At 31.6% G+C, this 17,929-nt stretch overlaps 1 protein-coding gene across 1 annotated transcript in view; it reads right to left on the bottom strand.

Annotated features, from left to right (window-relative positions):
- Positions 1-17,185, bottom strand: part of LOC114757809 (serine carboxypeptidase-like 11) — a 38,321-nt gene extending 21,136 nt beyond the window's left edge. Inside the window, exons 1-14 of the mRNA XM_028946910.1 lie at positions 17,061-17,185; positions 16,413-16,561; positions 15,306-15,382; positions 14,762-14,881; positions 14,030-14,132; positions 13,765-13,802; positions 13,339-13,437; positions 13,164-13,250; positions 12,891-13,046; positions 12,721-12,792; positions 12,444-12,559; positions 12,056-12,169; positions 11,513-11,558; positions 11,253-11,336 (exon numbers count right to left, since the gene is read on the bottom strand). Of these exons, the coding sequence (XP_028802743.1) occupies positions 11,253-11,336; positions 11,513-11,558; positions 12,056-12,169; positions 12,444-12,559; positions 12,721-12,792; positions 12,891-13,046; positions 13,164-13,250; positions 13,339-13,437; positions 13,765-13,802; positions 14,030-14,132; positions 14,762-14,881; positions 15,306-15,382; positions 16,413-16,561; positions 17,061-17,185 (1,386 nt within the window). The remainder of the gene's footprint in view (positions 1-11,252; positions 11,337-11,512; positions 11,559-12,055; positions 12,170-12,443; positions 12,560-12,720; positions 12,793-12,890; positions 13,047-13,163; positions 13,251-13,338; positions 13,438-13,764; positions 13,803-14,029; positions 14,133-14,761; positions 14,882-15,305; positions 15,383-16,412; positions 16,562-17,060) is intronic.
- Between the last annotated feature and the right edge of the window lie 744 nt (positions 17,186-17,929).

Here is a 17,929-nt window from a genome sequence, read left to right as displayed (position 1 = left end):
TGGAAGGCCTTAAAGAAAGCCGGAGAAATGTGGGCCAAGTAAATTCGGAGGAAACTTAGGAAACAAGCTTGATCTAACGGCTAGGATTTAATCTCCCTTCTCCTCCACCACTTTCATAACACTTGGCATCTTCTAGAAGGATGAGGTAAGCATGATGCAAGAAGATAATGCAATGATGATGTAAAAGTCAACTTGAAGCTTTAAAATTGCCCTTACCCTTTCTATTAGCCACCAAGGGTATTTTGGTTCATTCAAGTCAAATTTTTGGCTATAAATAGGCACTCCTCCCCTTCATATTTCAGCCAAGCAAGGAACTATAGGAGAAATTCTGCCGCTCTTGCATTTAGAGAGAGAAAGAGCTATTTCTAGTGAGAGAAAGTCCACCTAAGTTCAAGCTTCAAGATCAAGGTATGTGATGGTTATAGCACCTGATTTTATGCCTATTTCGGATTAGTTGCTGTGCGTATCTGATTCTGAAATTTTGCATGGTCAAATTACACTCTGTGAGATTTAAATCCATGGATAGAACACTTCATTTGGATATGTGTACGATTTATGGTGATTTTTCAAAGTTAGGGTTTGAAATCTGGAAACAGTGTTGAACTTTTGGAAGAGTTTCGAGTTCTGTACAATTCCGATACTGTTCAGCATAGAATTGGTTCCTGAAACTATTTTTCCTGTAAATTTAACTTAAGGATATTTCAGTGAGACTTGGAACCACTCAATTTTTATTTTTCTAGAATTAATTATGAATTTTCAAAGTTGAGCAAAAATTCTGGAATTTCTGTGTGAACAGTACCCGCGAAGCAAATTTTCCAGATTTGATATTCTTGAATCTAAAGCCATCCAAAGTGGTCCTAATTGACAAGAAATAGATCTTAAGGATGGAAAATGATGAGATTTAGGTTAGAAAAGCTAGAAAGAAAACTCTAAGACTAAGAGAAAGGGTTGAGGTACAAGAGAGCTAGTCTTGAACTTTATGTAATCTAGTGGTCTTAATGGATTGTATGATCAATGTGATTATGTTTAGGACCTTGGAACATCCAAGAGGATGTTTGATGATGTTCATCCAATGCCCACATGGTTGGAAAGTCAAGGGAGTCAAAGGAAAAGTAAGAGGAAAGCTTGAGGTGCAAGGTAGTGAACCTACCTATTGTCATTGCTTGATGTTGTATGCTTGTGTGTTGCTGTGTACATGTTATTGAATGTTATTGTGACATGTTTTAGCTATTGTAATTTCTATTCATGATGAGTAGATTATGTCTCCACGGCCATGCATCAAGAAGTTAGCTTTGAGCATGCTAATATGTCACTAATTAACAAGAGAATAAACAAGTTACGTGTAGTGCATTAGCATCCATCTAGCATGATTATGTGGTATTGTTTGCTACTAAGATTCCCGCGAATCTCACCCCTGCCTAATTAGCCATTTAGGTCAATCATCAATGGGAAATAATGGCATGAGAAGCAAGGAGAAGAAAGTGGAGAATTATTGATGTCAATGAATGATATTATTACTCATTGTGTAATTCTCTTATTATGTAATTTATGTTATGGATGCATATGATGCCATGTATTTAATTATAATACTTATGGCATGTATAGAAATGTATGAGTATGAATGGGAAAGAGTAAGCCCATGTTATGTATGCCAAAGAAATAAAAAGAATTAAAGTAAAGAGATGTTAAGGGACAAAACGTATGTCCTAGAGCAGTGAGTTTGTAGCTCCAATTTGACCTATCAAACAAATGCCTTAAGTGATGAGATTTGGCAGACTCATATTAAACATCCCAAGTTTTAAAATGAGAGGTAGATCATCTCAATTGGATGTGTACACAAGGAGATACGAATTTTCAAAGTTGAAGCATAGAATCTGGAAGTTCTAGATTTTATGAAATGAACAGTATTATTTATTAATTAAACTGTACGAATTGGGCAAGGATAAGTCTAATTGGATATTTTTTCCTTAAAGAGTATCGAAATAGCTTTCTGTAGAATTTTAGAATACCTTAATATGATTTTTATGGATTTAGTTATGAATTTTTGAAGTTGGGCTTGTAATCTGGAAATTTAACAGTGAATAGTAACCCGAGTAATTATGTTGAAATTTTAAATCCACGGGCTTGTGTCATGATCTGCTTGAACCATAACGCTTATGAATGTGTGCTCTGAGGGGTTAAAGGTAGGACGTTTCAATTATTAAAGCCTCTAAATATTTAAAATAATTATTTCCACTCAATTTTCACTATTCTCCTTCAAAAAAATTCCGTTTTCAGGAAATTCTGTAAATAACTATTTCCATACCATTTTCACCTTCGGGTCTCAATTGAGGTTTCAAAACCTCTAACTTATCTTTTTACTATTTTCTCAGGAATTTTTTGAAATTTTTTTAAATTTTCCCATTTGCCCTTCCTAGACCAACAATTTCAAAAATATCAGTTCGAAACCTATCAGGGTTTCATACCAAAAGCTGTTTCACCCATTTATCTACTTTCCATATTGGCCCTCATTCTAATTTTTAACTCCCTATGTCAGGGTAAACTTTTTCAGGATGTGACAGAGTTGATGAATAAGAAAGTCCAATTGAGAAGATCTACTAATGTTAAGGCATATGTGTGAGATGCTATGACATCCCAATTAAAAAAAGAAAGCAACGTCATTGGCACTATGGCACAAAAGTGGAAGTGCCATGGCACCTTGTGTAAAGAAAAAAAGCAATGCTTCTAGCGCCACGACACTACGGTAGGAGTGCCATGGAACCCTTACAAAACTTAAAATGCAGAGAATTTCATTTTCTGATATAAAACTAACCCAGAGGACCCAATTTTGGGCATTCTAGATGTCGTCTTCAAGTTAGAAATTGAGAGAGCAACTAAAAACATATTTTAGGAGCAAAGTCGAGCTAGGGTTCAGGATTAAAGATCTTAGAGCTTGAGATTGAAAGATTGAAGAGTTTAAGCTTCCTTTGTTGGCTTTTCTAAACTTCTTTCCCTTCCTTTTTTATTCTTTGATATGGACATGGGTATTTTATATATTTCTTGTTCTTTTTCTATTATGAGTAGCTAAACCATTTATTCTAGGATTATTTCAAACCTTTGTATGGATTGAGACTCATTTATTCCTCTCTTTTAGTATTTAATGATATTTCTGTGTTGAATTTATCCCATGCTTAATGCTTCTTAATGTTTGGCCACTACTTAGACCATTTTGTTTATCTTAATTTGACTTGAGAAAGATGATTTAGATATAGAACTTAGATAAATTCATACTTGACTTGAAATTCAATTGTTGGATGTGTGTTTTGTTAGTAAAATAGAGATATGTTTACTAACTGAGCATTGTCAAATTAAGATTGATGCTTCAAAGGATTTTCATTAAATATTACAAGAGATTGGGCATTTTATTGATAATTGAAATTTGGTTGAGTTTAGAAAGCTTAGTCAAGTAATTTAAAACCTTAAACAAACACATGGTTTTATTTAAATGCCAATTGAGAGGGATTTAATCAAATTTCATGAAATGCAAAAGGGAGAAATAATCCTAGGCTCCATTTATCTAGAAGTTAAATTTGCAGTATTAGTTATTTTCTTATTTTAAGAAACTGCATTTTGAATTACAATCTTTTAAATAATTCCACTCAACCTAATTAAGAGCATAAGTGTTATAATTAGCTAAATTTTACCTTAGTCCTTGTGAGATGATATTGTTATACTACTTGCGACCTATGAACTTAAGGTTTATGCTGGATAGCAAACACTTACGTGAAGATAGTTGTATGGTACATATATATATAGGTTAACTTAAATAATTTGGCTTTGGTATTCGCTTACACATAGGTTATGGGGACTTGATCAACTTTGATTTTGGTTGTTCTATTCATTTACTATATATATATATATAGATGCATAAATTTAACTCCATAACATCCTGAATTTTGAGCCTAAAAATACCAGAATTAGCCTGAAAATGGATAGACTACTAGATCCCTTTTGGCAGAGGTCCTAAAGGTTCCCTGTAAGGATAGAGGGATCCTCATGGACTAAATTACAAAGGGAAAGTTTTCTGGGATTGAGAAAAAAGAAAGTTAGAGACTCTAGTAAAGTCCCAAGACCCAAGAATGAGAAATAGAGATGAATGTAGGCCAATAGTTATGTTGGAGGCCTCAATGAGGTGAATTTTAAGGTTAAGTCAAACTAGGGGCAAAATTATAATTTTGTAAAGTTTCAGGCTAGAAGGGAAAAAGTGGAAATTATGCCCCAAAATCCCAGAAAATAGAAAATATTGGGTTAACGCCTGAATAGCTTAGAAAAATTCCAAAAAAATAAGAATAAGGTTCAGAGGCCTGTATGAGGCTAAAAATAATGAAAATGTCCCTAGAAGGAATTTGTGGAATTCTCAGGGTTTTGACTGATTTTGAATATTATTAAAAATAAATTATTTAAAGTATAAGGAGGCCTCAGATAATTGGAAGAAAATGGGAGAAAATACTTTAGGAATTATCACAAGTTTTAAAAATAATTCCGTCTCCAGAAAGCGAAGAGGTTGGCTTTGATGGAATTTAAAGCCTATTTACGTACTATCCGGGGAAAGTCAAAGTCAAATGTCTAGAGGTTGATTTTTGACTTAAGAAAAATTAGAGGAATTCCCTATGTTGAATAAATAGTATTAGTACCTGGAGACAGATTCTCAGAGTCGTAAACCGGTAGAAAGAATTCGGTTAAGTTCACTCCGAAATAAATATGATTAATTGTTTTAATTATTTTAATGGACGAACAAGGGAAGAGCAGCACTCCCTCTTTAGGCATGATATATAATGTCATGTGAATTTATTTGAGGTGAGAAAATGGTACCAGAACATGTCCTAGTGGTCCCAAAAAAGTCAGGACCCTAAAAAGTATCCTATACGATGCAGAATGGCAAAATATATGGAGGAATGCCTAAGGGTTGTATTTTGCACGAATTTTATATTAATTTTCTCCCTACTTTAATGCCATAATAATGAAGGGACATGGAAGAGATAAGTGTACAGTCAAATGGGAAAAAAATGTATTATGTGTACGGTCAGATGCAAGACACGTGTATGGTTGGATTAAAAGCATGTGGATTGATGATGTAAGCATGATGTCATCATGATGAGATAAGCATGATGTCATAGGACACTTGTCACCATAAGATTAAAAGAGAAAATAGACGGTCCAGATCAAGCCACAAATTTTTAAGATCAACAGCCCAAAATCAGTCTTGTTTTCTATAAATAGCCCCTTCCCACCTGTCATTTTCGTGCAAGCCATGGACTTATGGGGAAAATCTTACAAAATGGATTCTAGAGAGAGAAATAAGAGGGAGAGAGAAAGACCAAGTGACCCTATACAAGATCAAGCTCTAAAACAAGGTATGTTCATGGTTTTTGATGTTTTCACTACCCTTGTTGTTGAGCTTGGTTATGGATTTTAATGATTTTTGGGAGCTTGGAACTCTTAGGGGAGGTGCTGCACGAAATTCTTAAGAGTAGGGGAAGATGAAATTGATGTTAGATTAATGTTCAAAGGCTTAAAGGGAACACGAATCAAGTGGTTTTATACTGAAATTGGTTGAATTTTATGATTATGTAACCTGAGGAAATGTTTTGGCCAGACTTGGTTCTTATGCCTAGGATGTGATTTTGATGATTTTGATGCTTCCAATGTGTTTAAAATGAAAAATTGTGTAGGGATAAGAGGAAAAAATGAAGTTGGAAGCATTGGAATCAAAACTGAAAATTAAGTGGCAGATTTCGGTTTTAGCCTAGAACCGGGGGAAGGAGCTGGATTTTGATGGATCTAAACTCATAATTGGATTCCTTGGGCAAAATTGTGTAGGACTAGCCTAAGGAAACAATTTTTACAAAGCTAGAACACTACATTATAAATTAAGAAAAAAGAGATTAAGTTTAAGGATATAGGTCTTCCATATTGTGTAATTCTTGGTCCTAATGAGTAATGTGACCCTTATAGCTGTGATTAGGACCCTGATGCATCCAAAAGAAGGTTTGGATGTGGTTGACCAAGCAACCTTAATAGTTGGAAGTAAAAGAGAGTAAGAAGAAAGCTTAAAGACACAAGGTAGTAAACTTAACCTTACTCTTATGTTCTTAGTATTTGCTTACATGTATGACATGTTTCTATGTTATATGATTTTATGAACTCATGTGTTGTGATTGTGAATATGTTTGAAATATGTTATAGGCCTATGTGTTTTATGATAAATGCATGATGATTTTCAAACATGTCATTATGGTATAGAGATGTTAAGTTGCAAGTATGTTATAAATACTAAGCTTGCCATATATGTTTGGGTGGTTATTGTTTGCTACTGAGATTCTCCTGAATCTCACCCCTCCCTAACCAACCATTTAGGTCAAGTATGATGGACAATAATTGCATGAAGGAGAGCAAGAAAAGGAAGGAGAAAAAAGCGGAGAATTATTGATGTAAATTATGTATATGAATGCCAATGATGCAATGTATTTATTTAGAATGCTTATGGCATGAATGAAAATGTATGAGAATGAATGGAAAAGGATAGGGCCAAGTTATGCATGCCAAAACAATAAAAAGAATTAAAGCAAGAATTGTCTAATGAATAAAACGTAGGTCCTGGAGTAGTCAACTTCTAACTCCAATTTGACCTATCAAATGAATGAGTTAAGTAATGAAATTTGGCATTCAACATCCCAAGCTTTAAAATGATAGGTAAATCACTTTAATTGGATGTGTACACAAGAAGATATGAATTTCCAAAGTTGAGGCATGGAATCTGGTAGTTCCAGATTTTACCAAATGAACAGTAATCTTTATTGATTAAACTATACAAATTGGGTAAGGATAAGTCCAATTGGATATTTTTCTCTTAAAGAGCAAACAAAGAGCTTTCTGTAGAATTTTAGAACACCTCAATACGATATTTATAGATTTAGTTATGATTTTTCGAAGTTGGACCTTTAATCTAAAAATTGAACAGTGAATAGTAACTTGAGTAATTATGTTGGAATTTTAAATCCACGGGTTTGTATCGTGATCCGCTTGAACCATAACGCTTACAAATACGTACTCTGAGGGATAAAAAGAAGGATGTTTCAAACTCTCTTATAAATGTGTATAGGTACACGCACACATTAGGAAAATATTTGTAAATAGCATATTGTGTAGATATACAAGTTTCTATTATTTTAGTCAATTAATTGTTTCTATAATTTGTTGTTGTATGTATACCTAAGCAATGCTTAACCATGGGTTTATTAATGTAAATTGGAATTTGTATTAAGAAATTTTAATTTATGGATGATATATTCCAACTTTCGTACAAAATTTGAATTTTATCTATTATAATTTGTTTTTGACGCACTAAATATAGCAACTTTCAATTGGATATAACTTTCTCAATTTGAATTCGAATTAGATAAATGATCTATTATTGAAAAGCACTCTGAGTTTACATTTTAGTACAACAAGTGATAAAACTCATTTGTTCTATGTTATTTCATATCATTTTCGGGGTTTTTATTATAGATTTGGGCTCTTTTCGATGATAAGTATGCTTAATTTAGATGAAGAGTCCTTGCTTTGAGTAGTGTCTTTTTTAGGGTAAAATTATCATAATTAGTATTAATTGTATTTAATTGATTTTTAGGACAATTAATGCTTTAAATTATTACTTGTCATTGTAGGACATTCAAGAATTAGAGCTAAGATAGAGAATGCTTCGCCGCAGTGCAACTTCAAAATCTCACCAGTGACCTCTCAGAAAATAAATTTGTCGCGGCAAAAGTATCCCTTAATCATGACGAAAACGCTCATATCAGTAATTCCTGATTCAGATTAGAACGTGAAATTGAAGCCCAAACTCATATGATCAGACCCAGATTGGCCCCCTAAACCCTTAAAAACCCTATTTTCATCCCATGACTCCATTCTCTCATCTCCAACACTTCTATTCTCTCATCCTCTGGCCTTTCCATCTCCACCTTCCTTCCCATCCATTTCCTTCACTTTTTCGTCATCCCATATCATCTCGTTCATCTCCTAACTGCTATGACTAAAAATTCCACTCTGGTTGGGGCTGTTTCCAAGGTTATAGTGGGCTAGGATTTTCCAACTATTGAAGATGGTGGAGTAGCATGAGTTTCCAACCTTCAAAGGGGAGTTTTAGTTTCAATCTATAATTTTTAGCTATGTTCTTATTAATTCCCAGGTTTAGAAGTTGTAATTCTTAGTTAAACACTTGGATTGCTGTTGTAGTCATTATTTGATGATTTATAATTATAGTTTGGATTAGTTAATGTTGAATTCTGTGCTTCAATATATGTGGTTGCATATATGTTTCATGTAATCCTATTGATTCTCTTCTATCTTAGATGGTTCTGTTCTGATATTGAGTTAATGTTGAGTTACGTTGAACCAATTGTATTGATCATTCTCAAATTCCACATTAGGAAAGCTTAACAGTGTTTTCATTAATGAAGTTTATTGATTTAAACATTGGACTCAATGGGTAATTGAAGTTGTTATTCAAGAAAACCTAATGACTTTATGAAACTGCCAATATCTTAAGTAAGCCATGATTGCCATTAAAACCATTTTCAAGAGATTTCCTATCATCCATTTCCATTCCATCAACACTTTATGCAAAAATACCAAAAATACTATAGCTTAGGTTTATTTTCATTGCATTTAGTTTAGTCACCATTCATTTAAATCTTTAAAAATCCAAACCCCTTTTCAATTACATGTTTTCATTGCATTTAGCTAGCTTAGATCATCAATAAGGCTCCCAGAAGTGAACATGACCCGGATTGCACTGCTATACTGCATCCCTTGGATCCGATTATAAATTTATTGCATTTGGCCCCAAGGCATAATGACACGGTCAAATCAACAAAATTATTCAAAAAATCTTACTATTAGAAAAAAGATTTTTTTAAACTAGTTAAAATTGACTTTTTAAACTGGAGTTGGGATGGGTGTGGAAAAAGTCTGGTACTTTTTACATTGATTGTACCACTAACCTAAAAATAAAAAAGATATGCAATTTTATCAAACCTGATAAAATACCAAAAGAAGTTGTGAATTTAAATGGTAGCTTCTTTTGAGATTTTATCATATCTCATAAAATCCAAATATTATAACATTGCAACAAAGTATCCAACAATCAAAGAAATAAGAAATAGCATAAGAGTAGAAGCAATTAGATCTAATGAGATAGTACAAAAAGCTAGCCAAGTTTGCCAGAAACAGCCTCGATTCATATTGATTCATACAATAAAAGTATATTTGATAAATAAAGTTGAAAATTATTCATTAAATAGACAAATAGAAAAAGAAAATTGATGTATAAACTTAGAACAAATATGGCGATGATGAAGATGAGTACAAATCTAGAAAAATATTAGCATCTAGATGATAACACAATGAGAGCTTGAGATAGCACGGATCTGTATGCAACAAGCATAGATCTTGATGCCATAGCATGAATCTAGATGGACAGGCATAGATCTAGATGCTTCAAGCACTGATCTCTAAGTGACAATAATGGAAGTCCATGGACCTAAAAAAGATGACAAATACAGAGAAGATGATGTGCTATAAAATAGACGAGCATGAAGAAGACATCACAACACAAAGGAGACGATCATGAAGAAAAGGACTTGCATTGAGGTAACTAGTGAATGGAGTATAGAAAGGAGATTACAAGTGAACTCAAAGAGATTATGAGAGAATGAAGTTTACTTTAGAAGAGACGGCTACAAAATGAAGTGGGTTAGATCAAAAATTTTAAATCACCTTTTAAGAGCATATAAAATATTATGTTTTGAAAAAATATTTTTAAAATTTTTTTTCACCAGTTGAAATAAACATCCAGATAAGAAAGTATATTTTAGACCAGTTGCATTTGAAGCCAATTTAAAAGCTTGGAATTTTTTTTTTTAATTTTAATACTTTTTACACTTGTTGCACAAACAACCAATGTAAAAAGTACTCCTCCGGTCCTAATTATAAGACCCAATTGACTTATTTGAGGAGATTAAGGAGTAAGTTAAGTTGGTTATTTATAATAAATAAGTGTTGTCATTCCTAAAATATCCTTGCTAATTAAGTATATTGGCTAAAACTATCATTATTAGAAGGATTATCTTGGAAAAAAATACATAAATATAAGAGACAAAATGGATTGGGTCTTATAATTAGGACCAAATAAAAAGTCAAATTGGGTCTTATAATAAGGACCGGAGGAGTATATATTTATACCAGTTCTATGTGAAACAGGTTTAAAAATCTATCTATATTTACAAAAATACCACTAGTCACATTTTTTACACCATTGCCACAATAAACAATGTAGAGTAGGCATTGTAAAAAGGTTTTTTTTCCCCCTAGTATTGGCTTTGTAATTTTAAAACTATGATCGAAATAATGAGTAAGGGTCAGAATCATATTTCTCATCAGATTTTAAACCAAATTTAAAAAATCATATCTATTTCATATGAAAACATTTTTCTTGAGGTAGATGTTGTTGAACAGCTTAGAATCTTTTTTTTTTCTTTTGAGCGAAAAGAGTCTATTTTTATATATAACAAGTTTCACTTCAAAAATATTGACATATTGGCCTTGAATGTTACTCAAGTTCTAAATCTGATGATTGAGCGCTTATAGCTCAAGCTTGGGTGATATTTTTACCCTTGTGTTGATATTCTTCCAGGTGCATATGTTTGCCTTTTAAAGCATTTGCAGAATGCTTTTCCTCCTTGTCCGTTCAAAGATTCTTTTTGTTTTTTAATTAATGAAATATTTTGTTTATCTATTGATGAGAAGAGAGGAAGAAGCAATAGGAGAAGGAGAAAAGGGAGAGAGCAATAGCATATGTTTTGTGGGGCAGACTTGTCTTTCGTATTTGCTTGCTTGCGCTAGAAAATTAGTTGCAATAAAAAGGGGGTGGGGACCCATTTTCCTTTATATAGATGAAAATTTCACACTGCCAGAGAATTGCTACTGATAAAATTGTCCAACCAAACATACCAAGGCTTATTGAAAACCTTGATTTTCCCTTTCCCGAGCCAGATTTTTAGTACACCAAATGGGCCCTGTGATTTGTGTGTGCATATCTAATAAGAGAACAAATTGGCACAGAAAAGGAAGCGGGAAGCAATGCGAGGTCGTTTCATCGAATCCTTGCTTTTGAGCAGAGTAATCGTGAATGAAAGAGACTATATATCTACCCACAAAGGCGTATTAGATATCCACCTAATGAACATCGCAAAAGATTCTTCAGGCTTGTACTCCGGAGTTATATGTCCAGCACCCTGCAATTTACATAAATAAAACCAACAGATTAAACTTCAAAATTAATTATTTAATGCGCACTTCAATTATTTTCAACCCTTCTTCGTTTTTCTTGTCTTCCAAGAAATCAATAATACTATATATACACAGCTTATATTTCATGTTACTTAGTGAACTTCCCGTTCTTTGTTCTTACCTTTACAGTGGCAAATGTCATCTTATTAGAATACCTTCTCGTATATCTGGTCCAAAGGAAACAAATATGTGAGGTAGAGAAGAAAAATACATATATCAAAGGTAAATTGAATCAAATTTTGAATACTACAATTTGGCTTTCAATGGTCAAATTCACGCACGCACATAATATCTTTAGTCCCTAATATAAAAGCTAATTTGTAGTTGAATTTGGTTTTAGATATAAAAACCTTAGTTCATTTTGTCCCCATACTTATAATTTTTTTAAACTATCCCTATTGATTATATATATTAAGGGAGTTTACATTAAGTGATAGTTTCAATACAAATAATTTAAGAATGTATTTTAGAAAAGGTAGCATGCATATTTTGAAAAAAAAAACTAATTTAATTAGTTTTCTTAATCTATTCCAATTAATTAACTAGATTTTATATTAAGAGACAAAATTAGTATATAATTTTTCCAAAGTTATGCTACATGGAAGACAAATCACACTATATTCATAAGCTAATTAGGTATAGTGTGTGAATATAATATACGCACCCTGCAACCTGGCCATTAACAAGCCAAGGTCTCCAGTCTTCAACAATGGAGTAGTTTAAATCTCTGATCCATGCTTGAGTCGACATAAATGGAACTATTGGGTCATGATCTCCACTGCATCAACAAAGTATTTAAATATCTTGTAATTAGGTCTTCATTATTCAAAAATTGACATAAAATGATAATAACCTGGTGATGATTTTTTTTTTAAACCTTTTTCTTAAAATTTTTCAACTGTATGTATAATAATGAGCAATTAATTTGTAATTATTATCAATGCTTTATATATAATATATAAAAATTCTGACAAATTCTATAATATATGAATATGCTTCGAGTAACTTGTAAATGGAAGCCGCTAGATTAGTTTTAAAGAAAAGAGACATACTTGTAAATCAAAGATCTAAAGCCTTTTGGGCTTAGATTTGCATGATATGGAAAGGCACTGGTGATGTCGTAACTATAATCGAAGGGATTACAACGTTGCCAATTCCTTTTGCTGCCCTGCACCACAAATTAACCAACCTTTAAAACCTTAGATTTGATTAAATTTCACATTTTTGTAAAGTTTTTAATTTAATTAGTAAAACTTACAAAACTCATGAGAGATCTTATGCCTTAATTATTTTTTTCTAAAAAGAAGGAGAAAATAATTATAATCAAACCTTTCGAATATGTAGTGCCTCCTGAACTTTGTTATCCTGAATCCAATCGTAGCCGAGAAAATATACATAACTCTAAACAATAGAAACAAACAAAAATGAAATATCAAATAAGTTTATAATGGATTTAAAAAGAAATTATTACTAAGTATATACAAAAAAAAAAAAATTACTTGGCAACTTAAAGGTGGCCTTGCAAGGCGAGAACTAATTAGGGTCGTTCGAAATTTGTTGATCAGAGATCTTCTACTGAAAAATCCATGAGGCGTATTCAAAGCCATTTCACATTTGGGATTTAAAGTGTCATATTCACTAAGTCCTGAAATGAGCTGAGAGATCAAACAAAATAAAACAGTTTAATAACAAGGTAATTATTGATTATTATATAATTTATAATTGAAATATTAAAAGAGTATATGTGTTTAAATAATGTGACAGTTGCTTGCCTCGTGTAAAATGTTGAAGTCTCTCAGACATGATTTATTTTCTGGATCTATATTTATATAATTTCCTTTACAATTTTTCTTCAACGACTGTTCATAAAATAAATTGTTAGATTCATAATCATAATATAATCATATCAATTTTTCAAAATGTAATTAATATATGATGATAATATACCATATAAAGTTCATCAGAAATAAGCGCCATTCCATGAGCAAATGAGGGCAAATAATTTTCTTCTTCCATTGTTGTGAGGGGATTTCCTAGCACATATCCCTGAAAGAATAATTTATTATGAAACATTAGTTTCAATCTACTTTAAACATAACATAACAATAAAAAAGACATATTTTGGTGGAACGACCTGCTCAAACGATGAGCTCCTTGTTAATTAACCTTAATAAAGTTTCTAAGTATTTTATAAAGCAAAAACAGTGAAGGCAATATTTGATGCACAGAAAAGTGTTTTCTTGGGAAGAAATTGAGAATTGTACCTAGAAAAGAAATGGGATAAGTGTATCCATTTTCTTTATATATAGAAAAGACTTTCCTAAATGCTAAACATTACATAAAAGACAAATTTTGAGAAAATAAATTACGAACCTGGAGATTTATCCATGGCTGGATACCCTTCTCATTTCCTGCGAACCAATAAAATTTTAAAGCGGATATGCCAAGTTTCTCATGGGATATTTTAACATCCAATACTTATTCAACCCAGAAAAGCAGCAAATTAGCGATAAAATTTTCATTGCTAATTAATCAGTCTAATTCCATCGCTAAGTCTTTTTTTAATTTGCAATGGAATTAGCAAATTCAATCACTTGTTGAATTCGCTGTTGTTTTAGTTCTTTAAAGAGTATCTTACCATTTGAAATTTTTTGAACCATAGCAGGAACGGGAATGCCAGAATACGAGTCACCGCCAATATAAACTTGATGTGACAAAAATCTGGGATGATCAATGAGCCACTGCAAATATAATACGGTAAATTTTATAACAAGGTCTATGGATCGCCCTGCATATTGTACAATATTTGAGGCAGCCCGTAATTTTTTTTGATAAAAAGACAATATATATAAATAATAAAAAGCAGAGTTTATAGTACTATAACAGAATTACTAAAAATGGAAAATAAAAAAAATCCTAACTAAATCACTATTAGAAGAACAGATATCATAATTTGAAAAGGAGTTGAGCATCATCAAAATGTCTTGTGAGGCAACCGGCATTTTTTTTTTCAGTTTATGAATGAAATGAATTTTTCATGGATTTCATAAATATATATATTGGGGTTGACTAATTAGCTATATGTAGTTCTGTGGGAAAATCGCAAAAAAAGACTTTGGAATTGTAAAAACGCAGATAGGGACCCTTGACAACTTCACTTTGGGTTTTGATAATAATAATATGTCATGAAATTGTTAAAAGCCATAGTGAAGTTGTCAAGGGTCCCTATCTGTGTTTTTGTAATTCCAATATCTTTTTTTACAATTTTCTCTATTTCTATGGCTGAGTGAAAAAACTGCTGGTAGTGATTTCATAATTAAATTGGTGAGAAATAAAGTTTGGAGTTATTGGGGATTGATATTGTACGTACCTTTCTAATAAATTGATGGGCATGGTTAACTAAAGTCCAGTCACCTCGTTGAAGATAAGGGGTATTTGCATAGGAGAAGCCACTGCCAATAGGCAAATCTACAAAAATTATGCTGCATGCCTAGATCAACAAAATGAACAAAAATCAAAATCATATTCCTAGTAGAAAAGTTTATATAAATTTATTGGTTCTTACTGTTTTTTCTTGTATCATTCTATATTAATATTTCTTTTTGGTTGTTTTGATCCTCCTGTTATGATACCGGTAAACCAAAAAATCCTTTTCAAAGAATTTTTTTTATGAAGATGAATTCAATCTAAAACTAGATTAGTTATAAGTAAGGGAAAATAACCCCTAAAAAAAAATCTGTTAAATTTTAAAAAGACAAATAGATTATGTTAACTACTATTGTAATAGTTTTGACTACCGTTATAATAGTTTTAACAAGTTAAAATATGTCAAAATCATCTATTTGTTATTTTAAAATTAAATAGGTACTTTTCTGTCATTTTTCCTATAAGTAAACTTGAAAAAGGTTTTTCACCTTTGTCCACGCTTGAGGCCTCCGAACCAATTTTGGGAGGGTACCATTGTATTTCTCAACTTTGAATGCGATCGGACCTATATTATAATTAAAACAAAAAAAGCAATGAAACGTTTTTGAAAAGCAATTTAATTGACGGCAACAGGTAATATACACCGGAGAGTATGTATATATAGAGCACTTATAAATTATCAGAATACTACTTTGTTTTATGTATATTTATAGTTATAATGCCAAGGGAGATTTTCTATTTATAAATCATTTCATTAAATTTTTAATATGACTATTTTAGCTTTCATTTATTATTGAACAGATTGTTATGTTCTTCAAATTTCATATATTAAATACAGTAAAGTTATAAAAAGTTATTAAATTTTCAAATAGAGTTAATAGAGTTTAAAATATTTCTCTTTTTTTTAAAATTTTTTTTTTTTGATAAAGCATGTTGAAACTTAAAATAAGTCTCTGTATTAAAGCCGAACAATTGACTAATGGGAATAAATTGAAGATACATAACCTTGAGGAAAAGTCTTATTAAATTGACCTAAGCTATTTTGGTAGAAAAATCAAATTTAATATATACTCCTCTAGTTCTATTTATAGGGTATTTGGATCATTTTTTATATGAGTTAGGAAAATCTTAAACTACATTAAAATATAACAATTTTTCAATTTCATTCTTATTTAATATATACACTTTGTATGAAAATAATAATGCAAACTATAATAAATGAAATATAAAATAGTACATTAATCTAAAAAGTTCAATGATCTGACTTATAAATAGGATAAAAAAATCTTTTCTATTTGCCTTATAAATAGGATTGGAGTACAATATATTTTTCAAGTATCCCGTCCGATAGGGCAAAATAAATTGATGAATTATAATTTCGACTAAACCTAACCCTCAACTTACTTTATGTTAAAAATAAGAGGCAGTATAATATAAGTATTGAAAATAACACTATTTAAATAGTGGTGAATAATACAGTTTCCAATCTGAAGCTTGTGTAAAACAGGGGCCCAATATTTAGATTATATATATTTTTTGTTTAGAGAAACATAATAAGCATATAATAAAGATGAGGAGTACAGATTTGGAGTGACCTATTTCAAAAATGAGGCCTGAAAATGAAGAGCAACCAGGGCCACCAGTGAGCCAAAGCATAAGAGGGTCCTCCTGTGGATTGTTCTCTGACTCAATGAAATAATAGAACACTTGTCCTCCTTTTTCTGAGTCTCCCACTCCCACATACCTACGTAGACACATATCATATACCACATGTCAAAAAAAATAAAAGAGGAGAAGAACATAATATGTAGATTCGAATTGGATCACTGGAGCTCTCACACAGAATTTAGATTATTAATTAGAGCCTATACCAAACGCAAAGTGTAGACCAATATAATAGAGTCTATACTAAAATGGCACAGCAAATGCACTCCGCAAGAGAGAAAAAGAAAGAGAAGGAGAAAGATACTTAGAAAACTCAATGGTTGCAACTAATAACTGACAGAGGCATCCTTTATTCATAGTGTCATGAAGCTAAAATACCCACATTTTAGGAAACAAAAATATTCCTAGAATGCGATAAATTAATTGCTGCATATTTACCACGATCAATCTCAATAAATTAAATTTTGATTTAATGTTTATTTAATTAAGCAAAAGTCCTAAATAATATTCTAGCTTACCAAAGTCCAAATGAAGAAGCAAGGCTTTAAAGTTTGAAAATTGGGGAATTGAGCACTAACCCAGTTTCGAGATGAAAAGGAAGAGGGCCTTCAAAACCAGGAAGGCGGTGAACAGGTGAACCAGAAGTTGCAAACTGAGCACAAATCTGGAGCAAAACAAGAGCAAGAACAAGAATCTCATTCATCACTCTGCAATATGAACCTTCTTGTCTTCGGATTTTAGTGTCCCGTTCCTTCCTCTATGTGGAAAGACGATGGTAACTTGTACGTACATAAATGAATAAGACGAATCAAATGTAGCTCAGGTATATGTTTGCTGGAAATCAAGGATATAAATATTATAGGCTTTTGGCGGAAACGATAGACCCGTGCAACTCGGGAATAACAGAAAACAATATTTTAATGCTCCGCATGCATCTTATTTCATACAATGATAAAGTGTGTGCGTCTATATATATTATATATAAGTCAACTGCAACGTCACGTGGTGCCTTTCTTTTCTTTGCTTTCTTTAAATATTTATTACTATTTGTATGCTTATCTCTATAAATGACGATTTAACTCTATTGTGCTATTTTTATATCAACTAACCAAGAAATAAATTTTAAACAAGAACTTAAAAATGATTATGAAAATATTATATATTTAAGCCTATAAATTCTAAATACCTTTTGCCCATTAAATTATAGGACATATAATTTATTTTACAATAAACTCTTATCGCTAATATTTCCATTTTTTTAAAAATAAACAATGTAATATATAATTTTCATATTAATTAAGTAGATAGATGTAATAATATTACTGCCGGGGATTGGGAAAAGTTGTAATGGATATGTAAAAATCGTTTGACTCAACTGATATAAAATATTTTCTTACGCAAGAGATCGTGAATATGATAGATTCATAAATATTTTTCATTTGGGTGG

This window comes from Neltuma alba, unplaced genomic scaffold (assembly GCF_004799145.2).
Source record: "Neltuma alba isolate B1F8T4 unplaced genomic scaffold, ASM479914v2 tig00010645_pilon, whole genome shotgun sequence".
Taxonomy (NCBI): Eukaryota; Viridiplantae; Streptophyta; class Magnoliopsida; order Fabales; family Fabaceae; genus Neltuma; species Neltuma alba.
The sequence above is the reverse complement of the archived record's forward strand: the minus strand, read 5'-3'. Positions and strand labels throughout refer to the sequence as shown.